General features: G+C 42.1%; 1 protein-coding gene across 5 annotated transcripts in view; it reads left to right on the top strand.

Annotated features, from left to right (window-relative positions):
• The window catches only part of Bnc2 (basonuclin 2), a 329,157-nt gene that overhangs the window by 26,133 nt on the left and 277,946 nt on the right, over positions 1-25,078 (top strand). For 2 of the 5 annotated variants that reach the window (XM_004631722.2, XM_023715848.1), the window contains exon 3: positions 23,814-23,897. The exons of the other annotated variants lie outside the window; for them this stretch is intronic. In XM_004631722.2, coding sequence (XP_004631779.1) covers positions 23,814-23,897 — 84 coding nt within the window. The remainder of the gene's footprint in view (positions 1-23,813; positions 23,898-25,078) is intronic. 5 annotated transcript variants of the gene reach the window in all.

Here is a 25,078-nt window from a genome sequence, read left to right as displayed (position 1 = left end):
GTCTTTCCCCTCTACAGGTTCTTGCTGTGTAATCAGCCTGGACTTGAACACACTATGTAGCCCAGCCTGGTACCAGACTCTCACCCGTCCTCCTGCCACAGCCTCCTGAGTGGTAGAATCACAAGCCTGCATCACAATGCCCCACTCTAATTCCTCTCAAAATGTTTGATTAGCCACATACTTTTCCATCCCTTGGTTCCATTTGTCCTACTAAGTTTGGGCCGGGCACTTGAAGTTTCTCTCTTAGTGGTCAAATCCAGAAAAGTAGACTCAGGAAAATCCCTTTAACTTAGTTTTATTATCTTTGAATAGATTCGCACCACATTCTTTCACACATCTGTTCATTTGATTCTGAGTTAGACAAGCTCATCTAAAGTAGATATATTCCCAGGGGCGGATGTCCTGACATGGTGGTTGAGACTGGGCGTGTGGCATGCGCCTGTAATCCCAGCGCTTGGGAGGCTGTAAACAGGACCACTAGGGTCCTGTAGACCCTGTACATATATATATATTTGGTCTCTGTCCAAGTTAATAGAATGGAATCAGTGATTAAATACTTTTTGTCATAGTAATTCAGCAAAGAAAACTAAGCAAACAGATTTAAAGTAGCATGGCTAGCATTGAGTTCAGGCAGCAAGACTGAGGAATATGGTCTGGTGATAGGGTTTTGGGTTGCAGGTTCTTCATGAACTAAATGTTTGTTGAAAGACTTCGTCCTTTAATTCAGAAGTATATTTATCTTCAAAAAATAATTACTTCATGCTGTTCAGTATTTTTTCTAGTTGACCCATTCTCCAGACCTTGAAAACTTTTTAAGTGGATGTAAATTCCATGTTAATTAGCCCAGTGCAATCTAATACTGCAACGAGCTAGGAAAGGAAGAAGTGTGCTGGGTCTTAATACATCCCGAATCACCCAGAGCCTGGTAATTCCGTGATCTTTGCCACAGCCCCATCCCCACCTCGCAGTTCAATGGCCTTGTTGTTCTGGAGTTTCAACTAGACCTTTAAGGTTCCTATTTTTTTAAAAAAACAAAAAAGACCGTCCTTTACAGGATTCTTTGCTCTTGTATTCTCTTTCTTTCTTCATTTTGCCACACAGCTGTCACCGGTACAGGAGAAAGGTTGGGGGAGGGGAGGTGGAGGAAACCCTGCTCAAATCGTGTCACGTAGCACTAATTCATCTGCTCTCATTAGAGGGAGCGAGGGACAGCAGTGACGGCCAAGAGCTGCACTCCACACATGACATGCGAGCAGTTTGGGGAATAGAAAATTGCTTTCTCAGGAAGCCCAGCCAATTAAGGACTTGACCATATTGAATGTCAAGTGTTAATTTAGGTTTTTCTTCATTTTCCCAGTAGTAATGCGGGTCCTGTGATGAGCAAATACATGTCAAGTAAAAGTTGATTGCTTGAAGGACCCGGGTATTATATGTCACTGACAAGTCACAAATGTACTGAAGTCTTTTAACCCCTTAGGTGAGTGTGGTGGGGGAGGGGGAGGAGAGAAAGGATTAATGGTACCATAATGATAAGAACAGATCGCGTGTGGAGCTAGCTTGGATGGGATGGACAGGAATGGTAATTCATGCAAAAAAACTGGCTAGTGGAAATCCTACTCTGAGGGCACAGACAGAGGCCTTGGAAAGCATACATCTGTATTTTTTCCATTGCAGACTCATTGCCCTGAATATGTGTTTTCTCCTAAGATTTTTATGAAAAAGAAAAACTGTACTCTATTTGAGCCAGGAAATACTTCATTAGTTACCTCCTTTGAAAAAAAATGAAACATTTATTAAGTAAACTGTGTTGGGTATTTTGACCCTTTGAGTGTAACTATACCATTTCTGGGTATTGAAACTTTAATTTCTAATCAATATTCCTTTAAAAAATTGACCCTGTGTGACACTATACCATAGCAAAGATGCAAAACCTGAGATTGATAGAACATTTGCTTTCTGTCACCAGTGAGATTGGTATGTAGCCAGTAGAAGCAAGTAGAAGGTCCATCTTTGTCTTTTCATTTCTTTTTGTCTCCAGTTTAAGGGAAGAGATTCCAGCTTCAATGACTGAGGTAACTTTGCCTTTTTTATCCTACTAAATGTTGAATGTTGCCCATCATGTGCAGCATCTCATTTCCATTCATCACCATTCATTTGCATTTGAATACCCAAAATGAGAGAATGTCTGTTTGTGTTACAGTTCTACAAGTGGCAAGTAAAACTACACCCGGAGAGAAGCCTGAGACTCTGCTCCTGGTCTAGGCAGCCTCAGTGTCCACCTGTCAGGCTGCTTCGGGTTTGCTCTTCTTGTGGGGCCACTTCCCCTGTCAGATCTTTGCCCCCAACTAACAGGGACTGAGCCCACGGGACACTATGCTAACTGCGTCTGTAGTTCCCTTTCCACTTCTGGTTTGAGGTGGGGTCTTCATAAGTTGGGTGTGCTGGCCTCAGATGTGTTCTTCCTGCGTCCTCCTCTGGGAAGCTGGGCTTACCATTCCTCGCTCCCCTTTATATCTTTGAAGATGCAATTTTGAACATTGTCTTGAAACTTGCTGTTTGTTCCAAAAGTTTAACACACCTGCCTTTGTAGGTTTGCAAGGCTTAACACCTTGAAAATGCTGGTAATGCACTAATTTTCACAACAAAATTACTGTCTCTCATTAAAATTTACATTAAGGCATAATTAGGAAATAGTTCCAAGAATTTTATGTTTTATAAAATAAGCTTTTCTTAAAAAGTGTTCTAAGCACTTGATAGGATGTCAGCTCTTTAACGTTTCTCTTTCCTGTGTCAAAATCAAGCAAACACAATAATGGTTCTAGTGTTCTTTCCCCTGCTATGTTGCGCTGTCTTGTCTATGGGGCTCTGATGGCATTGAGAAAGTGCTGTTTAATTACAACCCTGGTTGTCAGCAGCTTCTCTGCTGCGGGATATGCTGAGAAACTTAAGGAAGTTTCTGTGAGGTAAATTCTGATGATGGTAGCTCGCGTTGCTGATTCAAGTTATTCCGTCTCTTTGGTGTCACTTTTGACGGATGGTACCTAATGCAATCAACCACAGGCTAAGGGTTGCTCTGGTTGCTGCAGTGACTGCACCGGCAGTCCCCCCCCTCCTCCGCTCTTCCCTTGCCCCACCCCCAGCCCCAGGCTTCATCCCAAGTAGAAAAGTGGAAGAACAACAGTAGTGCAGGACAGCTCTTCCTGCACCTCCATTTCCCAATGGTGAGGCCAGAGCTGCCTCCCTTTGCGTGTGTTTTTGATAAATTTAAGAAGTCAAATCGCTGACACAGATAGATAATCCAAGTGTATAGGGTGAAGAGTTATAAATTAACACATTATTCCCTCTTAATGTGAAATACTTGAGAATGCATTTTCTCATTCCCCTGACATCCACGCCGTGAGGGCTGCATTGTACTTTTCAAGTGGCATTGATTTGTTAAAGCGCTGAATTAGCATCTCCGGCCAGCTGCCTGATCTCGGTGCTGTTCGGCTCGCTCCCTTCTCTCGCCTGCCAGGTCTCTTTTTCATCAGTCTTCCTGGTCTTTTTGCTCTCTTTCCTCCCTGACCGGTTCTCTGCTTCTTTCCTCTCTGAGCCTGCCCATCTCAGTCTCCCTTCTTTTCACCGCCGTACTCTGTTGCTTGCTGCTCATTTTGATTTTTATCCTTCATCTCTGCTTTTTCATCCTTCTTTTTTTTGTCTGTTTGTTTGTACCCCTCATTTCCTTTCTCATCTCTGAGGTTTTCCCTCACTCAGTGTTCCTGTACCTTTAGCTACTTGTGTGCTTGGGTTGGTGTAGCCAATCCCACCTTTCCAAGTGTAGTGTTGTGGAGGAGAAATAAAAGTGTTTCCATGTGTATGTCCTCTTTGTAATAGAAGTTGGTAAGAAAAATCTCACTTATTTGCTTTCCAGAAACTTAGAAGTAACTTACAGAACTTTAAATCACTTCTGAATGTCATTTAACATAATAGTTTTCTTTATTTCAAGGAAAATTGAAATTATCACTGATTTGATAATCTTTAATTTATCTACTGTGATAAGTTAGAATTTCTGCAAAGCATTTGATTTTTGTAACTTCACGTTCTAGTGACTTTTTTCCTCAGCAGGTTCTGTATTCTGATTCAGATGCTTGTTTGTATTGGTCTAATTTCTTTCTTTCTGTCCCAGTTTCATGGAGTGCTTTTCGCTGTGGTGTTTGTAGCATGCTGTGGTTTCCTGTTAGGTGCTCTGTCACTGACATAGCTGTAATTGAGTATAAAGTCAGTTGACTGTTTAGAAATAAAATCAGATGGTTCATCCCTTCTTTTAGGGACCTGTTCCGCGAACTCCAGCGGGTCTTGGAGGGCATGCATTTACATCGTGATGCTTAGGAGCATTCAGGCGCAGGTTCCTACCATTGCCTCTGCGCTGCTTTCTTCCGTGGGGTCTTGGTCCTAGAGACTTTGGGGTTACTGTGTTGGTTAATACAAGGAGAGTGTGCTGTTTGGTTTCATAAGAGATTATCTTCTGTAAATTTTATTGATTTATGTATTTACTTTTCTTCTGTAAATTCTAATCTTATGGTTTTTACATGGTTTTGTCTTCAGTTTTGATAGTTCTCCTGACATCAAAATTGAATTTGAATATATGCAGTGACAGTGAATCAAATGAATTAAAATTATATACATTGGTGTATTTCATATGGATTAAACTGACAGTTTGACTCTAGCATATATTTTGAAATAGAAATGTTTTACATAGGTTTGGATAACCTTTGCTTCTGTGTTGGGTCGATTCCCCTATCAAATGTAATTTTTTTCCTGATTAATTGCTCTCTTCTCCAGTCAGCATGGCTTGGCTTCAGTGAAGGGATTACAATGACTTTTCAAGGCCTGATAATGTCTGTCTGAAGGAAGAAACGAGAAAAAAGTCTTAACTAGAGCTTAAGATTAATTCCAGCTACTAAGGAGATAAAAATGATGCTAAAGAAGACAGTTTAGTTTTTTAATATGTATATGTTAACTTGCTTTGAGATCAGCATTTTGTATTTTAGGTTAGTTCCTTAGGTGCAGTAAGATGCTTTCATTTGTAACTGGGAGGTGACATAGCCCCCCTCCAGGAGTTGGGCTGGAATCCCTTGGAGAGATGGATGACCACAGCTCACCTGGCTGTAGCTCAGGCTCAGAGTGAGAAGGAAACTTGCTCTGGTTAGAACTAGCAGGGACAGCAAAATTGGAGGAGGATTGAGACAAAATCAGAGGACAGTATTGTGCAGGAAAGCGCCCCATATAAAATAGTTTATGAAGGATGAAGGAGAAATAAGTTAATATCAGAAGGGAAAAGGTAGGAGGCGTTCTCTAGTAGGTGAAGGAAGTGGAAGGGATGCTTCAGGGATGCAAAACAGTGGTTTCAAAATTGACTCTGTTGTGATTGGTTACATATGGCCGCACTGGTGCAGTAAACAAACACAAAAAGGTCCGAGTTGAAATCCCACAGATTGAAAAATTCAGAGCCCTAAGATGGGGAGAAGCTCAATCTGAGAGTGCTTAGTTTACACGTGCCTGGCCCCAGGCTTCCAGCCCAAATGTTGCCAAATAAAAGGAACGATGGCTCAAGTAAAGAACATTCTACATTTCTTTTTCGTTTCTTTCTTGCTCCCCCCAGGCCCCGCCCCCAGCACTGGGCATTGAACCCTGGGCCTTGCAAATGCTAGGTAAAATGCCCTAAGCTGAGCTCTATTATTGGCCTGTCTGAAAATTTTGTTCTGAGACAGGGTCATGCTAAGTTGCTCATGTTTGCCTTGGTCTTGTATGTCCTCTTGTTTAGGCCTCCTGAGTCATTGTGCCCACCATGCCAGTATGCAAAGTTTAATATGATTCTAACGTTCAAAGTGCTGCGGATTGGACCCAGGTCCTGGGCTAGCTAGACAGATGCTCTCCCATGAGGGCCCCCCCCCCCCCACTTTGTTTGGTCTTTCTGAGACAGGGCTTTGCTGTGCCGTCCAGGCTGGCCTTGTGCTCGCAGCCATCCTGCCTCAGCATCTTAGTGCAGGGAGTGCAGGTAGGCCCAGCCCCTGGCCCTTTCAATATGTTTTGAGTTTTTAATCAGGTATACATACACTTTTCCTAGTTTAACATTTATATTACTTGGAAGAATGCTGCACAAGTGATAAATTAATAATTTTGGTTTTTTGTTTTGTTTGTTCTAGTGTTATTGTTTTGTGATATTTTAGCTATATGAAGTGGTTGAGTGCATGTTCCAGAATTCATCATGTTTGAATTTTCTGTAAAATTCTCAGGAGAAATCTGGATTATTTCTGTTTTTGTATTTTTAAATCTAAATTAAATGTCACTTAGATGTGAAAGAACTGACACCTTTGCTAGGCAGTTCCCAAAGCAAGCCACTTGTGAAGGATCATGACTTACTCATGAATGTGACTATAAAGTTTGTTTTTAAAAAGTCTGAAAGAAGCAAAGGAAATAAGACACCGTGAACCCCAGCGTTATGCCGCTGCAGCAGCAAGCCTCTCTGCATTAGATGCAGACTTCCAAGAGAGCAGTAGTAAGAAGAAAGCATTTGGGCAGCCGTCCAAAGCGATTGTTGCGCTGGGGCAGCAAATGGCCCGCACAGTGTGTGGCTGTGCAGAAGTTCCAGGGTGACACATGCCTCACAAGCTGGTCACAATGCAGGGGGTCAGGGGTCACGTTCAAGAGCGGGGCGTTGCTGGATGAGACTGAGGAAGCAGAGGTGGCCCCTCTGTGCTCACTGTGCGGGTCTGTGTACTCCTTTCCCGTCAGAGCTGGCCCAGCAAGGCCAAAAAAGCGGTTCCTTGGCAGCGTTTAATGGCAGGATGATGTAGTCTGTTGTGACTAGTGCATTCCTTTCAGGTTAAACTAGGGAAATGGCATTGTGTTAAAATTCCAAGTCGCATGAATGTTTTATTGCCACGGTGCATTTAGCCCTCCAGGGGAGTGTGTGTGGCGGCAGGGGTTGGGGGTGGGCTGTGGGGGTGACTTAGAGACTCAGGAACTATCAGAAGAACACTTCCCTTGGAAAATTTTACCCACCCGCGTGAGGCTGATTTGCTGTGATGGTCACTTAGAAGGGTTTCACTTTTCCTAAACTGGTTGTTTAAAGTCTTGTAGTCTGGACAATTAAGCTGAAGAAAATATGACAAGACACACGCAAAGAAGTTGGGAGATGGAGAGGAGGAAAGTGCCTGCAAGGAGCTGAGCTGCCTTCGTGTGTAAACTGCCCAGGAGAGGCCTGTCCCTCCAGGCCTGCGTCTGTGTCCCCTTCCCAGGCTGAGTGTTGCTGTCTGCCTGCCGGCTAGGACTGATGCTAGCCTTGCACTACTGGCTGGGAAGCTGCTGCAGCTCATGGTACTGTATGTTACCATTCCTACTCCTTCCTTCCTTCTCCCTGGCTCCCTTCCCCCTAACTGTTTCTCTGTAATAATGACTTATATTAGTCAGAGGGATACAGTTTGGAATGCAGGTCTGAGGAGTTTAAAGCAAAACAAACTTAAGTATGGTCTCCCTCCCCCCACCCCTTCTTGGCATTTGGAAGGACTAAACTGAACTGTTCTAATTTAGGTGCAGCCAGAGGTTTCCAGTGTGATTTAAAATGAGGAATTCTGGAAGTGAGGCTATTTAAGAATGCAAGTTATCTGGGCCATGGATTTTATAAAGGGACTTTGTTGTGAAACCACACAAGCACTGCAGGCGTTTAGGGGGTTTCTAGGGCTTGGTAGTTGCATACTATATTCATTTTTGGGGTGCCGCTGACCCCACACCCCTTTCCAGGGGAATCTTGGCCATCTCAATTCAGTGGTCTTAGGGCTAAGGTTACTGAGACCCTGTATGATTTGACTCCAGCTGTAATTGTGCATGTGACGTATGAGGTTTTGGATTGTTTCCTCATTTGATCTGAGTCAAGTTAATTCCTAACAAATTAAAATGTGGATGTGTGGAACAGCTTTCTGAGTTTACATTCTGCTTTTATAAAATATTCATATAACTGATGCCCCCCCCAGCAGGAGAAATATGTATAATTTTAGGATTCCCTAAGAAAAAATACCATAATGAGTTTAATTTTAGTTTTGACCTGCCTGTTTATCTGCATGTTCAAACCTAAATGTTTTCATGTTCTTGGGCGGATTTTTCCCCCTTAAATATCCACCTGTATCATGCACTGTGTATATGATGCAGATGCGTGCCTGTGTGTGTGTGCAAGCTGGCGTAACTGCCGAATAATTAAAAGGAAGACTTGTAGAACTGCTAAACTGAGACAGTTTTCTATTGATAAGTTAACACTTCAAAGAGTTACACAACAAATTTAGCTTGATACTGCAGAACAGAAGAGTGCGAGTTGGTGTATTCTGTTCACATGTAGAGTTTTAAGTACCTGATACATGTATTTCTATAATTTTTGTCAAGATAGGCCTCCTGAGTTTAATCTAAGTACTGGTGTCTGTAAGTTTTTTTTTTTTTTTTTTTTTTTTAAACTGTTTTGACAGGGTTTATGGGATGCCTTAAGCCAACAAGGGATTGAGTATAGCAAAATCAAGATCTCTATGTGGATATCGCCCCTAATTTGAAGTGCATTCATTATTTTTCCTTACATTTTAGAGACTGCTTCAGTAAACATTTCTTTTCACTTTGTTGGATCTGGTAGTGCGATGACAGGAACTTTCTTTTGGTGATTTTTGTTTTTAGTTGAAAGTTACAAAATGTGACTTCAGGAGAATTTTACATTTAGAATTTTAAAATTTTCTACTTTTCTTGACAATCAATTTTCAAAGTTAATTCTTTTTTGTAAGTTGTAGGACAACTAAGAAAATTAAGGAAAAAATATTGTATATCTAAATCATCTGAAAATTTAAATTATAAAAGTTTGTTGTAGTTGTGTTGAACCCTTCCCAGTTTGATTTATTAAAAGTTTCCTTTCATAAAACAAGAAGAGTGGAGTTGCTCCAGTATCACATTTCCCATCTAAGAAAATTTCAGCTGGCTGAGAATCTTTTTTTTTTTTTTTTTTAAGTCAGATTTTCTTAAAAGCACCACCACTTGTTCTTTCAATATTTTTCTGTCCCTGTTGTGCTGGGGACTGTGTTTGGCCTGGGGGCTTTTGTGGGTTAGGGGAGAGTTGTCCTGAGTTCAGGTGCCCACCGCCTGCCTTAGCCTCATGACAACCTAGAAGTCACATCACCCGCCCTTACTTAGCCTGCTTTCTTTTCTGTCCTCCGTTCTCCCACCCCCATCGTGTGCTAGAGATTAGACTCAGAGTCTCAAGCATGGTAGCAAGTGCTCCACCGCTGAGCCGCCTTCCCTCGCCTGTTCTCTTCACTGTTAAAATAGGAAAAGAAAGAGAGTTTGGGAGATTGTTGGGAAGATGGGAGGAGACAGCACTGTGAGCTGGGCTGCAGGAGACATTCAGCGTGCTGGCCCTCGCTTGCATCAGCGTGTTCTCAGTTGCTTTTCCCTTTGGGAAGTTTGAAATCTTAGAAATGACAGAGGTAGGGAGAACACCTTTGAATGAAGTGTTTAAATTCCATTTGTGCACACAAAAGGACGAGCCACCAGGCCATCAGCGTGCGGCACTGACTCTGCCGAGTTCTCGGGCTGGCTCCCACGGGGGTCAGCAAGGCTGTCATTTCTACACCACCTGTTGCAGGAGAAGGTGGAGCAGAGGCACCGGAGCAGGCCCTGTCAGGGGCTCTTTACCTTTGTGACAGCAGATCTGATCTTTTGCTTGCATTAAGACTTCATTTGTACACTCATTACCACTTGGAAGTAGTGCTTAAAAGTGATTTTATAAGACCCCATCCTCTCTGCAGTTTTGTGAAAACTTCTAATCACAGAATTAAAATCATAAAGAAGCTAGTAATATTTACACTGTGTAGGACTAAATGAAACAGCACGCGGCATACGTGTAGATGTGGGCAGTATGGTGGCCAGTCTTATAATCTTTTATAATGCCCGTGTAGGGTAGTGAAATACCTGGTATGTTTGTTGAGTAAGGTAATGTGCTGCTTTTATTGTTTCTTATTATGTTTTATATAAAAATGTGTTTTTCTATAGTATGAAAATTGTATTTTCATAGGTCATCTTTGATCAGTGCTATTTTGTTTAACCTCTCCTTTCTTAGGCAGAGCAAATTTGAGCATATTGCATCATAAGACCCAAAAGAAACATTTGGCTTAGAGTTTACTTTAGGCAGTTAGGAGCAGTCACAAGTGAGAATTGATGACGAATAATTTTGTAGCTACCTTTTAGGCCCACGAGGTGCAGCACATGGTATCTGTGTCATTGCGTTGTTTTTGCTTGCAGAAGCTTTAAGGGCAAGTGCCCTTTCTATCATTTTCTAGCTAAGGAAATAAAGATAAAAAAGCTGTGTCCACCAAGGCTGGCCTCAAAGCCCTTGCTTTCCACCGCCACATTCTTCATTTATCTATAATTTATACCGCCTATTTAAGAAAAAAAAAATTAGTTGTCAAATCCACATTTTTTCCTTTTAAATTAGTTTTTATAAGGAAGTTAATATGTAGAACTGATAAAAATCAGATTTGCTATAAATGAGAAAGGGAGAAAGCTACAGAATTCTACCTTTTAGCCCTCTAGCTAGGACCCATGTAATACCTAGTTGGTAGAAGACCGTATTTTAATGACTGTACTCCAGGAAGTAAATAGGATAGAAAATCCTGTTTCTCTTGAAAAAAAAAAAAAAAACCTAAAAAGCCAATTCTCTGTTTTAACTGGAATTGTTATCTACAAATATATACAAATTTTACCCCAGCTTGAAAATACAGAAAGATTTTGGTGCTGTATATTACAACATTTGTAAAAGGTAAACCTGTATCATGCATACATATGTGGGTAAAATTAAGGACAGAGAAAATAGGTTGATTTTACAAGGGAAATGTAAAAAAGAATAGTTTTAAAACAAAACATTAATTGACACGGTTTTGTAATACCTTTTATAAAAATTTCAAATTTTCTTACCTGCTATCTTTATATTGGGGTTTATATTTAGTACTTACCCACAGAATTTATATTGGAGTCATATGTAGTATTTGATTAGAAGTCCTGTACAGTTTTTCTGTCATTAAAACAGGGAAAATCCAGACTTACCAGCCAGTTCTAGCTGCATTTGAATTGATTTCTTTATATCATTTTGGGAAATTTATGTAACCTTCTTGAAACTCAGTTACCTCATTCATAAAATAGGGCTTAGAAATGATGCTTGCAAAATCTGGCACAGAGCTGGGGAGCTCTTGTTATTACCAGCTACTTCTTTTGTCAGTTGCTGTTGTAGTTTGCAAGCTTTATTTGGTATTCTTTCAGTATGTGTTTATCTCCCATGGCACAGGGCTCCCATTCTTGCCTCATGTACATACTTGGCTTTTCCAATTATTAGTTAAATATGACTTGTGCCAGTCTTTTAGGAGCATACTTTTGCTGAACAAAGTGAGGGTAGAGAAAGATTTTTCTTACTCCAGTGAGAATCAGTCACTGAGCAGCATAATTCTAAAATCTTATGTGGCTTTTGGTTACTTTATGAACCTTTTTATGGTAAGCCAGAAGCAAGTAACTGATTGAATTAATACATTCCTATCAAGAGACTTTTCTATTAACCTTTCCCCTTCCAGCTAACCCATGCATGCCTTTGTGAGGGACTTAAAAAAATTCATCCTTTAGGTTGCCATTCAGAGTGAGGATGACAATTCATAGATGTTAAGGGTTTTGGTTCTAGTTTTAGAACCTTTAAGTCTATAAAACAAAAATGAAAATAGTAAAAATGAAACTGAAGGACCTCCAACCAAATTAAAAGGAAAGTCCAAAAATACTCTTCTAGGTTTTTTTTTTTCCTCTCTCTTAGCTTTCTGGGAAAAAATAAACCCCAAAAAACAGCTAGAGTTTTATAAAATGGAAAACAAGAGCGTTGCACAGATTTCAGTTTTTAATACTTTCAAACCTTTTTTTCACAACTTAAAAGATACACATTGCACAGATCTGATTAAGAAAATTAGAAAGAAAACTTTTAAATACCATAGCTAGAAAACATCTTACTAGCATTCCCAGTTACCCATCTTCACGTGTACTTCTATAAATGTATGGACAGATGCTAGTTTCATAAAAAAATTACAGATCTATGTAGCTGAGTGGTACAGTGTCATCAACACCTGTAAAAATCAGTTCCACCCTCCAGCTCCAAAAAGAGTAAGAATAAAAAAGAGCCAAATTTTTAACTTTCTTAGTGGGACATCATGTCATGATTTATTTAGTTTTTTGGGTTTGTGAACTTCGAAAGTGTTACTTCAATATGAACATCCTTGCTTGTACCCTTGGATGCTTTTTTCTTACAGGTGATTTTTGGAAGTGATATTGCTGGGAACAGAGGCCACATTTTATGCAGATTAAAATAGAGTTTGTCAAAGCTTTTCTATGAAGAACAGCTCACAAATATCTCAGGCAGATGTATAATTTCGGTTAATAACTATTAAGCTTTGTAGGTCCAACACAGTTGTATATGTAAAGGAACAAACATGGCTGTAATTTCAATAAAACTTTATTTACAAAGGCAGGCAAGCAAGATAATGGTTGGCCTGAAGGCTGCAGTTCACACATCTTGGTTTAAAACAAGTTTGTTTAGGGATGGAAAATTTTCCTCAACTGACTGACTGTAAACTAATTTCATAGTATCTTAGAAATATGTTCCTTTCTTAGGGTAGTATAATGAGTTGATTATTTTCTTTCCAGGTATATGGCAATCAATACAAGTTTTTAAAGAGCCATCCATAATAATGGATGTTTTCATACCTGCAATCATTCCCAACACCTCATAAATTTTAATTCAGGAGGCAGTCTATGTCATTTGTATTTTATTATTCTGTTCTTTAAATTTCAGAATATATTGACAACTTGTGCAACAAGGCAAGTTTTTCTTGACTTATAAGGGGGCTGTGCATTTTGCCTATCGCCGGAAGCTTACTTCATTAGTTTCTAGAGATAGCCTGAGATAAAGGGAATGAGGAAAATGTGAGGAGGACAGCAGGTCCGTTCTGAGGAGTGTCTTCTCAGGCCCCCACGCCAGGCAGAAGCATGGCGCTGAGTTAGATGTAAGCCTTTGCAGGTTGGCTTATACTTACAGGGCAGCTGTCTACATAAAGACTATGTTCTTTGCATCTTGAATTTCTATATAACAGGAACTATTGGTCCCTCAGTTACTAATGGTATTAACTGAAGATGAGATAAAATAGCAGTATGGTTAAAAATCACTGTACTTGAAATGTGTTGCTGGTGCCACTCTGAATTTAGAGAGATTAATTTATTGTATATTTATCCTAAATTGGTGGACTGTCTGATAGGTGTAAAGTACTACGTTAGTTACAGTCGGGGCACAGAGAGAGCAGTAAGTGACGTCTTGCTAGGAAGGAGAGAAGACGTGAGCAGGAGCCTAGAGTGCTGCTGAGCATGCGGGTTCCAGGGCGCTGGAGGTAGGCAGAGCCGCTCTCTTCCTCCTGAGGATGAGAGGTTTCACGGAGCAAGTGTGATCAGGAAAGAGGGACCATCAAAGGTAGACTGAGGAGGTATTTCAAAAAGAGTATCAAGAGAACTGTGTGAAGTGCAGAGAGCCCAAATCAGCATGTGAGAGACATCAGATGGTCTAATTAGACTGTCTGCTGGGTGTTTTTCATGAAGGAGGAGGAGAAAATGTAGCTGGAAAGGCAAGTCAGAGCTGGAGTGCAGAGGGCCTGGAAAGAACGTTAATTGGAGATTGTGGGGAACGCTAAACATCACCTGGGAGAGCGCGTTGGACAGTGGGTGGGTGCTGGGTGGCAGTAGCGATGGAGTGTGGCAGGATGAAATGGATTATCACTTACGGATTAGCGCGAAGGTCCAAGTGTGCGCTCATTAGCAGTGATCTGGACGGTGTGGGGGGTAACCGAAGACCAGGGAGGCAGGAGTGGACAGGCTTTGCTGGCTTTGAGAAATAGGACTTTTAATCACGATGTATGGCCGAGAGTCCTTGTCAGGGAGCGTAGAGTGGTGACCCTGCAGAACATGGCAGGGCTGGGGAGGGCTGTAGTCAAGGAGAACAGCTTGCTTTGCTTCTTTAAAGAGATGTTCATGGAGCAGCTAGAAAACTTGGAGCTTGGCTGTGAAGGATTGAAATTCACCTGAGACGTAACGACGGGTAGGCATGTGAGCCTCCTGCTTACCTGGAAGGGTGACGCCACAGATCGCACTAGGACGAGGAAGGCAGGCGGGCGCGCGTAGCCCTGCTGATGGCCAGGTGACGCAGTGACAGAAGCTGCTCCAGGGTTACAGCAAGGAAGATTTCTTCTTGTGTCTCATCATTGTTACGACGTCTCATTGTCTGCGAAGCTTGCCCTTGAAGCTTCCCTCACTGCTAGCTAGATTTCAGGAATAAGCTAATTCACTTAAGAAGAAAATGCCTCGTTTTCTAAGATCCCCAAAGAAAGTGTAAGACCCCTTTTCACTTACCTCCCCACCCTTGCAGAGCCAACGCCAGCGGGGGGGCTGTGGCCCGCCCTGAGCTGCCAGGCGGCTGGCTGCAGCTCTCCACCTCCTGGAGGTCTCGTCCCAGGTGAGCTCCGTGCTTCTGGGGTGGAGGCGCAGTCTATCTCATAGAAGTCATTTTCGTACGCTTTTGTTTATATGAATTTTTAGGCATTTTTTTTCTTTGTAGGCTTGGAGGGAGAATTGAGTGATACACAGTGTGACTTATGTTTGAGTGGCGAAAGCTCTTGCCATGTGGAGTGGCAGAAGTGAGTATGTCTTCCCGTTCGCCGTGTTCAGTTTTGCCTGCACAGAAAGCGGCGCGCTTGCTTATTACTCTTGGGCTCGGTGTAGTGCGCGCGTTGGCGGCCGGCGGCCGGTCGAGGGCTTCCGTGGGCAGGCAGCTCCTGGAGTGGGCCGCACGGGTGGGGGTGGTGTGGCTCTGGGGCGCTGGTGTCGCTAGCCACCAGCACACACTAAGTTCAGTAGCACAGTCCCGTTGTGTTTTATCGCTTATACCATGTATGGCTAGTTCCTTGTTTTTTTTTTTTTTTTTTAAATCACAGTTTGTTTAATGTAAGTGGTTTGATAATTTTCAATGTTGAGTTTTTTGGGGTAGTATTCTTTTACTTTCTGAAACATGACACATTCTTCTATCATATTTCACTCTCCTAACTCCTGTTTATGCTTCTTTTTTACATAATTCAATCACCTTTTCCATGCTGGTAAACTTTGGCAGAAAAAGAAACTCCTTTGCTTTCTTCCCTGTTTATGCCTCTGAAGAAGTAAGAGCAAGTTAAATGGATCTTTTTTCTTTCAAATTGCTGCATTTCTTTCTAAAAATTTGTCACCTTCTAAAGAGGTAAATAAAAAAAATTATATGGTTTCATGGTCGTTACTTGAAATTACCCTTTTTTCTCTCATTAAAGATAGATTCATCTTGGGTTTTGATCAATGTGGAAAGCTGGAGAGATAAACATGGTGGAGTTAGCCTAGTGGCTTGCCTATTTTTAAGTGCTTTTTGTTGAAATGCTAAAGGTAAGGCCTGCCCGCGAGTCGTTTCCTTCCAGTGTTTGCAGCACTGTGGGGTTGGCCGTCCTGGTGTACCTGCGATTGCCCTCTTCCCTCTCCTCCAGAGTGCAAGTGTGGGAGCTCTGGATCTTCCTCATGTGTCACTGTGTGTGCTTTTGCCCCTTTTTCCTCAGCTTTTGGTTTTCTCTGTGAAGACCGTCATTATCTAGAGAGCTTTTTGCCTTGGTCTCCTTTGGCTTTCTGGTTTATTTAGGCTGGTGGTTCTTGGGGCTTAATACTGAGCAGAATCACTCAAGAGAGCAGAGGTGCTCACTGTGGACACATCTATACTACTAGTGTCAGTAAGTTTGCTGTCCCAGCTTCCAAACATTTTTCTTTTTTCCTTCTGATTTTATATACTCGTGTTCCTTGGAAGTTCCTTACTCTAAATCAGATGGGTAGTATGAAAGAAAACTCAGAAAATTTGCCTTATATTTTATCTGCAAAGAGTTAGTTGTACAGGAAGAGCAAATGGGTGAAATGTGCCATTTTTAACTGCAGTACTTCCCCAATTAAGGACTTCCACGGTCGGCCCTCCTTAGATGTGACACCTGCCTCTTGGTAGTGTCTCAGGACAGAATTCTGGGAAGCTTCTATCATTTGATTCAGTTGGAACCTAAATGAAGCTGATTAAATGGATTTTTTTTTTAAAGTTTCTCCAATTGCTACTATTACTCTTTGATACTTGAGATTTGCTTCCGTTTCCTCTAAATTCCTCCGCTGTCTCAAGCTTCTCAGCTCTTGTGAGAGTGATACTACCTCTTTTTTCCTTTCTGAGCCTGGTCATTGAACACAGGACCTTCACACTGCCGTACATCTGCAGCTCCTTTTCATTTTTTATTTTGGGTCAGGGTCTTGCTAAGTCACTGAGTTGTCCGGCTGGACTTGAACTTGTCATTTTCCTGCCTCAGCCATCCAGAATGCTGGGCTCACTGTCATGCTTAGCTGGGGTACTACTTTTAAAAGTGAGGTGTAGGTGGAAAGTAGCATTTATGGATATTTTTGTGGTTACTGAACGATTAGTTAGGTGGTTTATGTAGGCTGTCTCATGCAACCTTGACAACTTCGCGCAGCAAATGTAACAACCCCCTTTTGGCTGCAGGAAATTATCTTCTGAGATATGAAAGAGATATTGCAGCTGCAATTTAAGCAGAAGTCTAACTAGAGTTCTTCAAATGTCAGCTGTCTTTGGGAAGATTGGAGTTGGGCCTTGAGAACAAAAGTTAACCTGGACATAGGTAGGGCTTGCTTTGTGCCCATAAGCAATGGCTGGGGTGCTCAGTTTCAAGTGCTGAATTTCAAAAGGTGATTTCAGCCAATTTAAAGTGACCCAGTTCTTTACTTTCCCTTCATACCTATAAAACAAGTCCATACATAGATAAGAATGACTATATCTGCAATTTTTTTCAGTGCTAAAACCTAGATAAAATAAGAATTATAGGAAATGTTGAACTGTGTCAAATGGTAGGACTTTTCTGTAGAAGCTCTGGTTTTGATAGTCGTTGAGAGAACTTGTCTTTATTTTATGTCCATTTTATCAAATATGAAGGAAGAGGGCCAGCCAAATAGCTCAGTGAATTAAAGCACCTGCTTAGGTACACACAGGGGCCTGGAGTTCAATCCCTGGGCCTGCTGTGTTGGCCTAGCTCCAGGGGTGCGCTGAGAGGGTGACTGAGATTGGGCATGGTGGTGCAAGCCTGTAAATCCCAGCACTTGGGAGGCTGTAAACAGGATCACTATGAGTCCCATCTACACAATGAGACCCTGTAGACCTTACCCTAAATACAAAAAAGAAGAAGAAAGGACCGTAGTGATAGGTTTTTGTTCAAAATAAAAATAATGCACTGCCAAGTACCCCCTACACACCCCACCCCCGCACCCCCACCCCCTGGTCTCATGTGGAAATTAAGAAATACTGTGTTGTAAAGCCCTTCGATAGCTCTAGAAAAAAGATTCTCTGTAATTTTAATATCACTCATGACCCACTAGGCTCCTGGGGGTGGCAACACAGAAAAAAGATTTTATCCTTTATCTCATATTCTACAGTATAAGACCAAGGTAGTTTTGTTTTTGCTTGTGGCCGTGAGATCTCTTGTGGTTGTACCTGCTCAGGCTGGTCGTGTCCCAGAGCCAGAGTTCTAAGCACCCAAGAAACAGTTCCACACCTGCTCGCAAACCTGGATTCCTCTGTGCGTCAGCCGGTTGGGCCCATAGGAGTAGTTACTGTGCTACCCTTTGCTTTTATTTTGTTATTTTGTTATTCTTTTTTTTTTTTTTTTTAAATTTAGTGCAGGGTTTCCAAGGTCTCACTACACACATCAGACTTGTAGTGATCCTCCTGTTTTCAGCCTCCCAAGGACTGGGATTACAGGTGTAGGCCACCACACCCAGTGTCATTTGCTGTTTCAATGTGCCCTGGCGGCAGGGCTGGCATGGCAGGCCAGGGGTCGAACCTTTGGCCTCTCTGTCTGCCTAAGCAGGCACTTTAATCTGCTGAGCTATCTGGACGGGCCCCCTTTGCTTTTTCTAAGCTCTTCTCTCTGTCTCGAGCTCCTTGTTCTGGGATAACTGCTGAAGGAATTGGTGTTTCCCTGAGCAGGGCCTTGCCCTCCACCCCTCTCTGTGATCTCGCTCCCATCCTTCTTGTCTTCTGTTCTAGTACAACAGGGCCACATCTAAGACTTCAGCGAGAACGAGGGCATTTCTGTCGCTTTCTTTTTGGAAAAAGGGACAGACACTGCTGTGCCTCTTGGTGCTGTCTGTGCGTGGGCCTCTCACTTCAGCTTTAGATTCTGCGCGTGTGTTCCTTCTGGGTCTTCGGCTGGGTTTTCTTGACAGAGGAAGTTCAGGCCTGCGATGTTGTCTTCCACTTACATGGTACGCTGAGAAGTTAAGATGTAAGTTAGAGATGCACCCCACCACTTAGCTTACCTTACTGTTTTTCAGTGTTTTGCATTCATTCATGTTGCTGCAGTGTGTTGTGTGTGCGTCTTCACCATTGTGGTGTTGGGTGATTTGTTCATTTGTCTGCTCTTTCTCTCCAAGTCTCTGGTGAGCTTACTGTCCAGTCCATTCCTCTTAATGTTCCTCCTGAATTCTTCATGTCGACTGAGTGGTTTTGCCTCTTGGTGCTTGGCACTCTGTCCCCAGCTGAGACTGGGCAGAAGCTCTGTCAGGGGTTCCCATTGGCTTGGGATGTCAGTTGGGGTGTCCACAGGCCCGAGGCCTCCCATTGGACCTCCCCGTTATCGCTTGCCCTCTGTTTTCCAGAACGTTCTTTCCCTGGATTCTGACTGCAGCCCCTTACACTGCGAGACTGCACTCACCAACACACGTATGTTGAGAGCTGATCTGGGCTTGTGGCCAGCCTGACTGAAAGGCTCGAGCTGACACGAAAGTCCGCGTGTTTATTTAGGCTGTGACTTTCTTACTGCTGACCAGGCAAATGCCTACTTGAATGTTTAATATTTAAAAGTAACATTCAATTTCACAGGGACCCAGGCTGCAAGAAACAGCTCTGCCTCTTAACGCACCTACCTGGTAACATGCCCTTTCCCCCCAGTTGTCATTTATGTATAAATATATATTTTTTGTACTTTTTTCTCCTTCCTTCTACCAACCTTGTACTCTCCTTGAACTTAAATAGTTTGAACTGTAATGCCCATTTGCAGTATGGAGTGTTTTTTATGTCTCTTTTCCCCATAAATTCAGAGCCTAACAGTTTTTATATGGGATCTTAGTAAACAAAGAATGTGTGTGTGTGGATGTGTGTGTGGGGCGGGGGAGTGGGAAGCCTGCCACGTTTCCTCCCTGCCCCTTGGAAAGTGTGTTTTCTGGAAGCCCTTTTGACATCCAAGTGAAGGCCCACTGGCCCTCCCTTGCTGAATTCTCCTGAGAGGCCTTTATGCTTGTTGTCCTATCTTTTGTTTCTGCTGATTATACACACAGCGAGTTGTAAATAGCTCTCACACACCACGATTCCTTCCTTCGCGGTGTGTGCAGGGGCACAGAGAGGCGCTCAGCCTCAGCTCTCCCTGGGGGCACAGAGTCCCTCGCACGACCTCCCACTTCCGGTTACAAGCACCAGCAGAGGGAGATTTATCAGTTCTAGACGGTTACCATCCTGTCGTTAAACCTGTGGCATAACATGAGAAAACATTAGCTGATCAGTTCACTATTTATCTTTGTTCTAATTTGCAATTTTTTATTACTCTAGAAGCAAAAAATACACAAAGCAGCTGCGAGTAAAACTTCAGGTTTTCAAATCGAAATCACTGTGAACATTTTGTGACAATAATTGCCGGGAGCTTTGTCTTAACACCAACTGCTACAAATGAAGGAGAGTGAAGTCTGATCCCCTCAGTTAGTTTGAAGTGTTGTCTTCCAAACCATGGTTAGGGAGGTAATAAAACAGCAACATGTTTTATTATTTTAATTATAATTCTATTTGCTGTTATTTCTGTTAGTTACATTTTGATTTCTTGTAGGTTACCTGGCTGCTGTCTGAGGTATCTGAATCAAAATGCAGAATGAAATATACCAAGTGATGAAGTTACCTACTTGTGTCTTTAGTATTTTTCTTGGATGTTTTGATGAATGTGGCTGCCTTTCCTTTAAAAAATTGTCCTCTCTGATGCTTGATGACACTGCTTATGGTGGGGATGTTGGATATTGTGGGATCATACTCCATTAGTATACCCAGCAGTTCAGGTCTGAATCTCCACTCCCTCATCTCTCAAGTATGGGAGTCTAGTTTCATGGATGCTTAGGAGGTTTTTTTCAGCTCAGAAATGGTGGGATTCTAAATCTGAAAGTGCACCTCCTTCCCCACCAGTTCCTCTCTGTGATTAGGATTGTCAGGATATACCGGTAGCCCAGCCCTGCTTCCTCCCCAGGACATTCGTAGACTTTGTTGTTGTTCTCTCAGAAACTGTATTTCTAAGTATCTGAAGTTATAATTGAATGTAATTATAGTTGTTTAACTTTCTCTTTTCCTCTTGAGAGTGTTTATAAAGTGCATTTGGTGGCTGTGAGGATAAAAAGAAACTAGAAACTTTCATATTTTTGACATGGTCAAATATTACGGTAAGTAGGAATTTATTTTGTATATGTAAAGTAAGACATTATTTATACATCATTTTCAATAATATGTATTCTGGCTTATAAAATCTGCTTCAATCATTTTAATAGTTACATTTGTTGAAGTTTTAAAGGAAGCCTTTTGGGGAGCTTCATTTTGGTCTGGAGTATTTAGATTTTTTTGTCCTTCTGTTGCCCTCCTAGTTCTGTAATTACTGTTACAGAACTCTTTCATGCACCCTCACCCTTGGCCGAGGGCTCGCATCAGCCCTGTGTCCTTGCGTGACGCAGCAGCGCGGCTAATGTGACTGCTCTGCTCTGTGCCCGATTTATTCTCATTCTTCATTTTAGAGGATAAATTCCCTTTTCCATTGCATATACTGCCCTAGGTCAGCGAGGGCAAGCCTTTTAGAGATGCGGCCAAAACTGCAACCCCAACCCACTTTTTATTACAAAGTGCCTACACTATGATTAAACCTGAATCCTGAGCTTTTAGTTTAGAAAAACCAACTCAGTCATTAACATGTTTTGTCCTAAAAGAGAAATACAGTAACACGTGTGCCTCAGATTTGCTACCATCCCAGGTTAGAGAGCAAGCAGGTCTTGCTGCATTTTTTCTCTTGTCCTCTTCCTAAAGTCTTTCACATGCAGTATCACTAAAATGTGTTCGGTACTACTTCTAAGTGGGGTTACTGCCTTGTTTTACTGTTTTCTGTCTTTACTATTTCTTAAGTTTTAATTTGAGCTTGGAACTTAATAGCACATGCCTCTGAATTCCTTATCTGTCCAAGTTGTGTGTAAAATGGAAGTGCCTATGGCTCATAAGATTGTGCATGGGAAAAATCGAAATGTAATTTGCCCACATGGTGATGGGCCCTTGGGCCCCCACTGGTGAAGTTCAAGGGTGTAGCATCAGGTATTACCTCTACCACTGTCCATTTCACCTGGTGAGAAGTGGCAGGATAAAGGAGAGAGTTAAAAAGGAGAACATTGGGTCAAAGATGTTTGAAGAGGGCCAGCCAAGTAGCTCAGTGGATTAAAGGATCTGCAAGGAGGGGTTCAATCCCTGGACCTGCAGTGTGGGCCCTGCTCCCAGGGTGCACTGAGATGGCAATTGAGACTGGGCATGGTAGCACGTGCCTGTAATCCCAGCTCTTGGGAGGCTGTGAACAGGCGGATCACTACGAGTCCAATCTAGTAGTGAGACCCTGAACACCCTGTAGACCATTCCCTAAAAAATACAAAAAACCCAAAACAGAATGAAACAACCAAAACTGTCTGAAGAATCAATGAGATGCCTTTTTATTGGTGGCATACTACAGTGCAAGATGAAGTTTTTGAAAACTGTTTAAATTTTGAGGCCTAAACTGACCTTTGAATTAAGAGAAAAACACCTAACATGGCAGACATGGCTGAAAATTGATCTCCGAACATAGATAATTGATTCGTACAGATGATCTTCTTTTCTTTTCTTTTTTTTTTTGGGAGGGGGCAGAACCGGGCATTGAACTCAGGCCCTTGCACTTGCTAGGGAAGCGCTTATTCCACTGAGCCATCTCGCCAGCCCCTGATAGAGATGATCTTAATTGGAATTTTAAGAATATCAAACAAAACACTGAAGGACTCTTTGATAGGAAGGAAGATGGAGTTGAGAGGACGCTTTGTTGGTGTAATAAGATTTAGGTGCAGTTAGGTAGATACATGATTAGTGAAAATTGCATGTGTTTGCGAATAATGTGTATCAGTTCAGGAAACCTTCCCTCGTGCATTCACGCATTCACACGTTCTTTGGCAGTGCCGGAAGCTGTGCATGCTGGGCACATACACTGAACTACACTCCCAGTTCCCCAGAGGAAATTTTGCAAAGCAGAAAATAGATACAGATGAAATTTAAATTCCCTTTATCTTAAAATCCAAAATAAGCAACAGACAATATTTGGGGATAATACTGAGTAATTATAATGTAGTAGCATAATTTTAAGGGAATCTGTATGGGCTTCATTGTAGAATTCTAGATAAAGAGAAATATCTGTGAAATATCAACTTACATTATTCTCATTTTTATTAGAACATACCTATAAACCAAGGTTCTTAAAGATAGAAATCATATGTAAGAGGTGATTGAAAAATATAATCAATGTTTAATTAAATAAGAAGATTTATTACATGAGAACATACATTAGCAGGATTGAGTAGTAGTATGTTCCAAATAGGAGGGAGAGTTTGGAGTAATTGGAGGGAGAGTAATGGCAGTGTATCTTTTCCTGTACTCTTTAAATATTCATGATATTTTTGGTCTTCAGTTGTGACCCGATGCCTATGGTTACTTCTGTCAAATAAAAGCATTAGCTTGGCTGCTGTTTTTGGCCACCTTGTTCACTGGATCTGGTACAGTACGGCTTCTGGCTCTTTGCAGTCAAGGGACCATGAAAGGTAAATGCTCTAAGTTGATTGTGGACGTCAAGGTGGCTGGGACAGTGCAGCCACGGACACAGTGATGGGCTCCTGCAGGGGCAGGGCTGTGGGACGCGTTGGTATGAAAAATGGGGAAGTACTTAGAGGAGGGTTAGCAGCAGTGTGTCTTTCACAGTGTAAGTTAAATTTTAAGCTTTTACTGCATTTTTTGACCATCACTTGTAAATAAATAATGAATGTTGATACCTGCCAGACTGCTTGTGTTAGCCTATACCAGGAACAAGAAAAACAAATTCAGTAATTTTAAGAGTAGAAAGAACTTTAAAGCATCACCAAATACAGTTTACTTGTTACAGAAGATAACGAAAGGACGAAAGGAGGAGGGTATGTCAGTGTCCAGTAGACTCTGCTTCAGACTTCTTGCTTTTCCCCACTTCTTTCCTTTTTAAATTCCGTCCTCTTTTCCTGTCCTCAAATACTTACTAAATGCCTATTTTGTGTTACATGCAGTAAATACAAGAGAAATCAAACATCTATGTGGATTTTTTTCTTCTTGGAATTTACCTTCTGATAGTGAATAAAATAGGTTTTACAGTACTTACATTTGCTGCACCGACTGTTGAGTGCCCAGCATGCCGTGGCGGCTCGCTGTGCACCTGCGGTTGGGGTGCCTGCCTCCGTCTGGGTCCGTGTGCGTGCGTGCGGTTCTCGGTACCAGCATCTAATGCGTGGCCGTGTTCCCCCAGGTTCCACTGGCATGTGCTGGCAGAGTGCTGAGTGCAGATTTCTGCCCAAACCTGGAGGAGCCAGACCAGAGGCTGGAAGTCCAGGTTGGAGTCTTACTGTTTTATCAGCTGGGGGTGGTGTGACAGAAACAGGGTTCCATGAAGGCCACAGGGGTGTTAACCGTGCTGTCAGGACCAGAGAACCACTGAGACAGGTGTGTAGAATAGCCGGTGTAACACATGTGCATCAGAAGGCTCATCTCAGGATGAGTTCTGTGTACCTGCTGGTGATTTATTAAAGATGTTTTTTTTTTTTTGGAACCAGGAATTGAACTCAGGCCCTTGCGCTTGCCAGGCAAGTGCTTATTCTACTGAGCAATCTCCCTGGCACCAAAGATGTATATTTTGGAATATGGCTGACTAGGAGAGGGTTTGCCTCGCGCGTGCAAGTGCTGGGGTCCACCTCCAGTGCTGTGGTTGTGAGCGTGGCACTCGGATTTGTAGTAGGCAGGAACATCATCTTTGAAGGTTGACTACATAGGTTCACAAAGTTACTGTGAACCTCTGGCAAGTTATTCAACCTACATTAGCCTTAATTTTCTCATCTGTAAAGTGGAGATTAACCACAAAAAGTGATTATGGAGATTAACTAACTTAATTTATGTCTGGCAGTTAGCAGAGCATCTTTGATGCTTACTGGCTGTCCCGTCTTGGCATTATCTCTATGTGCTAAGCCCGGGGTAGTCGAGCTGCCTGCAGTTTTGGCTTCTGAGTGCAGAACAGCAGCCACTCAAATGGGCGCATCATAAGAAAAGTAGGACTTTCATGATATTGATTGTGTGTCATTATGGATTGAGAGGTGTGTGCAAAGTGTGTTTTTCCTTAAAATGTGCATTTTAGTTTCAGTTAACTTTGTGTAGTGTTGAGGCTTTAGAAGTACTTCACTGACTTGTGAATAAAAAATACACATACCATTCTTGGGTAGAGGTGTGTCCCTATTTTTATATATGCCTTAGTTTTGAAAGCAATGTGGCATTGCAAAGATACAGGCGGAAGTGTCATCGTGGATGGCATCCCCAACCATGAGCAAACCTGCACTATTATTTTTTAGGACTTCCACTCGGCATTGTTTTTCTAAATTTTCAGGGTTAGGAAATGAACACAGTTCAGTTTTGTAACATTTTTACTCATTTAGATGCTCCATGTAAGAAAGCACTTGAAAAGATTGACTTCTTCACAGCAGGAGTGAGGGTGGAAGTGGCCAAGGGGGGCACCGATGGGCACGC

The sequence above is a fragment of the Octodon degus genome, unplaced genomic scaffold (assembly GCF_000260255.1).
Source record: "Octodon degus isolate 3935 unplaced genomic scaffold, OctDeg1.0 scaffold00044, whole genome shotgun sequence".
In the NCBI taxonomy this organism is placed as follows: Eukaryota; Metazoa; Chordata; class Mammalia; order Rodentia; family Octodontidae; genus Octodon; species Octodon degus.
Note: the sequence above shows the minus strand (reverse complement) of the source record. Positions and strands in the feature narration are given on the sequence as shown.